The sequence below is a fragment of the Penaeus vannamei genome, chromosome 13 (assembly GCF_042767895.1).
Source record: "Penaeus vannamei isolate JL-2024 chromosome 13, ASM4276789v1, whole genome shotgun sequence".
NCBI lineage: Eukaryota > Metazoa > Arthropoda > Malacostraca > Decapoda > Penaeidae > Penaeus > Penaeus vannamei.
The window spans coordinates 42162555-42170054 of NC_091561.1; the positions used below are offsets into that span (position 1 = coordinate 42162555).

The window sequence follows — 7500 nt, forward strand, 5'->3', positions numbered from 1 at the left end:
AAAAAAAAAAAGAAAGAGAAAATATGATGAAACTACGTTATCCACATAACCCCCTCCCCCCCTCCCCCCTCCCCCGCAGTCCTTCTAGACCGACCAATTTCTTCTTCAAACATCTTATTCGCCTCCTTCTCCTTCTTCCAAGCAAGATATTCGAAAGGAGAGAGAGAGATGAAAGAGGGAAAGAGAGAGAGAGGGGGAAGGGAGGGAAAGTGAGGGAGAGAGAGATGAAAGAGGGAGAGAGAGAGAGAGAGAGAGGAGGGAGGAGGGGAGAGGGAGAGAGAGAAGAGAGAGAAAGAAAGAGAGAGAGAGAGAGAGAGAGAGAGAGAGAGAGAGAGAGAGAGAGAGAGAGAGAGAGAGAGAGAGAGAGAGAGAGAGAGAGAGAGAGAGAGAAGGAAGGAAGAGAGAGAGAGATAAATAGATAGAGAGATAGAGAGATAGATAAAGATAGAGAAAATGAGAGAGACGAGCACGCGAAAGAAAATAAAAGAGAAAAAGAACGAAACCCAAAAAGAAAAAAAACGAGCACGAGAGAGAGAGATACAGAGAGAGAGAGAGAGAGAGAGAGAGAGAGAGAGAGAGAGAGAGAGAGAGAGAGAGAGAGAGAGAGAGAGAGAGAGAGAGAGAGAGAGAGAAGCCCTCCCTCCCCCCCAAAAAAAAAAAAAAGGTTTTATACACGCATCTCTCCAAGTGCCGTCTCCTGTTTTGTATTTGACGAATTCATGAATGCAGGTCCTCTACGCGGCGCCAGACTCGAGGAGGAGGGCGGGACGGCTTAAAATAATGCATGTCTTATTTGACAAACAATGAGAAGGATTTTGAGCTTGATGAGGAGCCGAGTGCGTCCTTCCTAAGGTTGCTGCAAGACGGTCGCGGGGGAGAGGGGAAGGGTAGGGAGAAAAGAGGGGAAGGAGAGGGTGAAAAGAGAGGAAGGAGAGGGAGAAATAAAGGGGAAGGAGAGGAAGATAGGAGGGAGATAGAAGGGTAGGGATAGGGGAAGGAGGGGCGAAGGGGAGGGGAAGGAGAGGGGAAAAAGAGGGTGAAAGGGGGAGGAGGGAGAGGGAGATGGAGAAAGGAGGGGGAAGGAGAGAGAGAAAAGAGGGGGAGATGGAGAGAGGGTGAAGGGAGGGGAAAGAGAGGGAGAAATAAAGGGGAGGAGGGAGAGGGAGATGGAGAAAGGAGGGGAAGGAGAGAGAGAAAGAGGGGAGATGGAAAGGGAGAAAGAGGGGGAAGGAGAGGGAGAAATAAAGGGGAAGGAGAGGAAGATAGGAGGGAGAGGTGAGGGAAGGAGAGGCGAAGGGGAGGGGAAGAAGAGGGTGAAAGGAGGGAAAGGAGAAGAAGGAGAGGAGGAGAAGGGAAGAGAGAGGGAGAAATAAGGGTAAGGGGAGGTAGAACGGGAAGAGGGGAAGCAGGGGGAAAAGGAGGGAAGGAGAGGGAGAAAGGAGGGGAGGGAGAGGAGAAGGAGAAGGAGAAATAAGAGGAAGGAGAGGGAGAAAGGAGGGAAGGGAGAGAGGAAGTAGAATAGAAAGAAGGAGGAAGAGGGGGAAAAGGGAGAAGAAGGAAAGAAAGAGGGAAAAAAAGGGAGAGGGGATGGGGGATAGAGAGAGGGATAGACGGGAGGGAGAGGGGAGAAAGAGAAGAAGGAGGGGAGTAGAGGGGAAGAATGAATGCCAGAGGAGAAAGAAGGAGAATGGAGGATGAGGAGAGTAGAAAGAGGGGAATGACGGGAGGGAGAGAGGAGAAAGAGAGAGGGAGGTGGAATACGGAAGGAAGTGAGGAAGAGAAGGTAGATGGGAAGCAGTAAAATAACCAAGGAAGAAGGACAAGAAGGGAAGGAAGGAGGAATGGAACAACCGAGGCTAAAAGAGAAGAGGAAGAAAGACGGGGAGAGAGAGAGAGAGAGAGAGAGAGAGAGAGAGAGAGAGAGAGAGAGAGATGAGAAGAGAGAGAGCGAGAGAGAGCGAGAGAGAGAGAGAGAGAGAGAGAGAGATGAGAGAGAGAGAAGTGAAATAACCGACGTAGAGGAAAGAGGGAAAGTGGAGAGGATGAAAAGAAGAAGGAAGAGAGAGAAGAGAAAAGGGAAGGAGGGAAGTGGGGAAGTAGGAGACAATAAACGAAGGAGAAGAAGGAGGAAAAGAGAAAAGGACGAAGAAAAATGATTGATGAAGAAAAGAAGGAAAGAGAAGAGAGAGAAGGGAGAAGAGGAGGGAGCAGAGTGGTATGAGGAAAGGGTACTTGTGTGTTTAGAATGCATGGTTATATATTCATATCCCCTCTCTCTCTCTCTCTCTCTCTCTCTCTCTCTCTCTCTCTCTCTTTCTCTGTCTCTGTCTCTGACTCTGTCTCGGTCTCTCTTTCTCTCTCTCTCTGTCTATCTCTGTCTCTGTCTCTCTCTGTCTGCCTCTTTCTCTGTCTCTGTCTCTTCTCTCTGTCTCTGTCTCTGACTCTCTCTCTCTCTCTCTCTCTCTCTCTCTCTTTGTATGTCTCTGTATGTGTATATATATATATATATATATATATATATATATATATATATATATATATATATATATATATATATATATATATATATATATATATATATATATATATATATATATATATATATATATATATATGTATATATATCCTTCTGAGTGTGTGAGTGAGTATCTTTCCCCGCCTTTCTCTCTCTTTCAGTCAATCACCATACATTTTTTATCTCCCTTTGCACCTCCCTTCCCCCTCCCTATCCTCTCTCCCATCCACCATCCTACTCTCCCTCCCCCTCCCTCACCTATACCCCCTCCCCTCCCCCACTCCCTTCCTCTCTCTCTCTCGCCAATGTATCCAAAACCTGTCACAATTTTATTCGCTCTGTCTCGCTTCCTTGACATTCATTGGCGGGATCGAGCGCGCGCAAATGACCACGCGGGATATCGGGGTCCTGGGACTCGAGCGCAACAGGCCGAGTGACCCGGCTTCTCCAATATACACGTCGCTCTGTCACTGTCGAGTCGAGGGGAATGTGAAATCTCTGACGCTCGAGTTGGCTTCGAAGGGTGAGGGGGAGGAGGTCGAGGTATGAGGGGGAGGGGGAGGTATGAGGGGGAGGGGGAGGGGGAGGTCGAGAGGGAAGGGGAGGTCGAGGGGAAGGGGTTGGGTGTGGGGGGTAGGAGGGGTGTTTACTGATTTTTTTTTTTATTTTTTTTTTCTATCTGTAATTGAGGGAAGGTCGAGAGGAGGGGGTGGTGTCGGGGGGGATGGGGGTGGGGATATTTAATGTTTATCTCTCTCTCTCTCTCTCTCTCTCTCTCTCTCTCTCTCTCTCTCTCTCTCTTTCTCTCTCTCTCTCTCTCTCTCTCTCTCTCTCTCTCTCTCTCTCTCTCTCTCTCTCTCTCTCTCTCTCTCTCTCTCTCCCTCTCTCTCTCCCTCTCTCTCTCTCTCCTCTCCTACCTCCCTTCTCCCTCCCTCCCCCCCCTCTCTCTCTTTCTCTCTGTTTTTTATTTTTTATTTTTTTTCTTCTTCTTATTTTTTTTTTACATTGCAAAAAACATCTGCAAGAAATGGCTTATATTGGCGAGGGCGACTTCCCGTTCTCTCTCTCTCTCCTCGCGACAGCTATTGTCCAAAAGGGGAAAATATTTACCAATGGAGGAATTTATGTCTGCTCTTCTTGCCTCGAAATGAATGAGTTATGGTAATGCCCCTTATGGTAATGCTCTTCCATTTGGCAGATGTCACCGGACTCTGGTAATTAAGTTAAGGTTAGAGTTATGGAAGGATCTGGTATTGATTCTCGGTTAAAGCGTAATAACCATGCTTTGATTTTATAATGGGATATTTATCGTTATTTTGATTGAGAGACGTTTCTTGACAGATATTAAAACTGTTTTAGCATTTTAATCCCACGAGGTATTCGCCGCTAATGACCTCAGCTGTTGACGCGACAGATAATGCTAAATAATCAGTTAAATAATTCTTATTGACGGCGTCGTGGATGGCACCATAATGGGGGGAATGTACGTGAGTGACACCCGGTTATTCTGGTGTAAGAAAACGCCTAAAAGAGAGAACATGCAAACACAAACACACACAAGTACTGTATGTGTGTGTGTGTGGGTGAATGGGTATTTGTATGGGCGTGTCAGTGTGTGTGTGTGTGTTAGTGTCTGTGTGTGTTGTGTGTGTGTGTGAGTGTGTCTGTGTGAGTGTGTCTGTGTGTTGCGTGTGTAAGTGCGTGGGGGGGGGTTGATGGGTATTTGCATGGGTGTGTCAATGTGTCTGTGTGTTTGTTAGTGTGTGTGTGAGTGTGTGTGTGTTGCGTGTGTGTGTGTGTGTGTGTGTGTGTGTATGTGTAAGTGTGTGATTGTGTCTGTGTGTGAGTGCGTGTGTGTGTGTGTTTATGCGTGTAAGTGTGTCTGTGTGTGCGCGTATGTGTGTATGTACGTGCGAGTGTGTCTATGTGTTGCGGGTGCAAGTGTGTGTGTGTGAGTGTGCATATGCGTGTGTGTGTTTGCGTTCTGTCGTGTATTAATCGTTTTCCTTACACAGATATGCAGATGCACACGTTTGCAATTCCACTCGTATAATCAGAGCCTAAATCCGTATGGCGGATGAAAAAGAGCTCATATCAATCACATATCGGATGATTCATCTCGTATTAAAGTCGTAACCCGCACGTACATAATTGCCGGAGCACTGGCAATGATATCTGTATGAATTCGCCCACCCAATACACCGCACACATGCATATCTGACGCACACACACCCAGTCCCCCCTCGCCCCGCCCCGCCTTCTCCCCCTTTCCTCCTCCTTCCCCAACTAACTTCCTACCTAACCCCCCCCTTTCCCTTCTTCCCCTTTCCTCCCCCAAACCGCCCTCACATATGCAACCCCTTCCCTCCCCACCCCCTTCTCAAACACCCTTAGATACAACCCCCTTCTCTCCCCCACACGAAAATCCCTCCCGCTGTATACACTATCCCCTACACACACACACACACACACACACACACACACACACACACACACACACACACACACACACATGAACACACCCACACAAATACCTCCCTCCCCTTACTCAGACACATACACACAAACATCCTCCCCCTACAAACACATAGACATCCTACACACACACATCCTACACACACACGCACAACCCCCCCCCCAACACAAACACACACACACACCCTACACAAAACATTCACACGCACCCCCCCAACACAAACACACACAAACACCCTCCCCCCAACACAAACACACACAAACATTCACAAACACCCTCCCCCTCCCCCCTCTTACGTACACACACACAACCCCCCCCTCCCCCTCAACACAAACACACACAAACATTCACAAACACCCTCCCCCTCCCCCCTCTTACGTACACACACACACGCATTATAAACAATAACTGCACTAATCACATTCCACTTCCTTTGTAGGACTTGTCAACTTGCCACTCAAACATGCAATAACCTGTATCAAATATCCATTGCATCCCTCACAATCATCAGGGCCTTAAATGTGGACATTGAAACACAATAATGTTTGCTGAAACTGTATTTGTTCAGGCAGGATTTGCATTGCAGCTCATTGCCAAGAGCTTTTTTTGTTTGTTTTTGTTTGCTTGTTGTTGTTGTTTTTTTCACTGTTCCATCACTCGCTCATGTCTCTCTTACTTTATTTGATTGTTTGTTGTTTTTTTGTTTATTTCTTTCTTTTCTTCCTTTCTTTTCTTGTAAATATTTTTTCTTGTACATTTACTTTATTTAATTGTTTGTTGTTTTTTCTTTCTTTTCTTTCTTTCTTTTCTTGTAAATCTCTATCTTTCTGTGAGTAATCTGATCATTTTTCTCTTTCTGTTTGCCTTTCCATTTACATCTTTCGCATCTATCCAACGGTCTATTCATATATCTAGCTATCTCTTGAAATATCTATCAAGGTATTGATCCATATATAGATTTATTCATCTATCTATTTACCTATATATTCGTCTGTTTATCTGTCTATCTCTCTGTATATCTATCTATCTATCTATCTATCTACTTATATATCTGTCTATCTATTTCTCTATCTCTTTCGATCTATCGATCTATTCATCCAACTAACTATATATCTCTCCATCTCTCTCTCTCTCTCCATCTATCTTTCTATCTATCTCTCCACATCTCTCTCTCTCTCTCTCTCTATCTATCTATCTATCTACCTACCCACCACCACCTTATCTATCTCTCTATCTATCTATCTATTTATTTATCTATCTACCTATCTGCCTATCTACCTACCTACTTTATCTATCTATCTATCTATCATACTCGCTAATCCATCACCTCACACACCCTTAACCATCCTACAAAACATACCTGTTACTTTTTATATCCCCTTTAACCCTTTTTTTCTCCCTCCTTCTGTCTCCTGCAGGACCTCCCGACGCCCTCAGGAACTGCACGGTGTTGAACGAGAGCACAGACGCCGTTCAGGTCCGCTGTGAAGAAGGATTCGACGGAGGATTGCCGCAGAAGTTTATCATGGAGGTCTATGAAACGGAAGGAAGGAAGTTTAAGGTGAGGGGGGATGTTTTTTTATTTTATCTTGTTTTTTTTTTCTTTCTTTCTTTCTGGAGGCTGGGAGGAAGTTCCAAGATGGGGTTTTCTTTTTTCTTTCTGATTTTCTGATTTTTCTGATTTTCGTATTTTTTTCTGATTGTATGAAGTAAGTAAGGTAGTTTAGGATGGATTTTTTTTTCTTTTTTTTAAGGAAGGTTAAGTGAACTGTATTTTTTTCCTTTTCTTTTTTCTTTTTCTTTTTCTTGTAGGGAAGTTCAGGTGAACTGGATTTCTTAAAAGGAAGTTCAGGTGAATTTTATTTCCTCTTTTTTTCCTGAAGGAGGGAAGGTGAAAGTGAGCAGGAATTTTCTTTTTCAATATTTTCGTTCTTTCTGAAGGAAGGAAGGTCAGAGTAAGCTGTGATTTTTTCCCTTTTTTTCTCTCTTTCTTGGGGTGAATTCTCTTCATTCTTTATAATTGAAGGAAGGGAGAAAGGGAAAAAAGGAAGGAAGTTGAAGGTTGTGTGGATAATGCTGCATTTTTTTCTTCTTCTTCTTTCTTTCTTTATTCTTTTTTTTTTTTTTTTGAGTGAATTTCTCTCTCTCTCTCTCTCTCTCTCTCTCTCTCTCTCTCTCTCTCTCTCTCTCTCTCTCTCTCTCTCTCTCTCTCTCTTTCGTTCTTTCTTTCTAAAGGATGGAAACAATGAAGAAGGTTTAAAGCGAGGTGTATCATTTTATTTATTTATTATCATTTTTTTTTTCATTTTTTACTTCTTTCTGAAGAGAGGAGGAAAAGAAAGAAATTCAAAGGAGAGTAAAATGTGTTTTCATTTTTCCTTCGCTGAAAGAAGGAAGAAAGAGATAGGGATGGAGCAAGGAAGCAGGAGAGGAGGGAGAAAGAAGAAGGAAGGATGAGAGAGAGAAGAGAGAAGGACAGAGGTCGACGGAGTGGGAAAGGGAAGGGGAG

At 44.4% G+C, this 7500-nt stretch overlaps 1 protein-coding gene across 1 annotated transcript in view; it reads left to right on the plus strand.

The window, feature by feature from the left end:
• Positions 1–7500, plus strand: part of LOC138863773 (nephrin-like) — a 32375-nt gene that overhangs the window by 12329 nt on the left and 12546 nt on the right. Inside the window, exon 2 of the mRNA XM_070128623.1 lies at positions 6410–6552. Coding sequence (XP_069984724.1) covers positions 6410–6552 — 143 coding nt within the window. The remainder of the gene's footprint in view (positions 1–6409; positions 6553–7500) is intronic.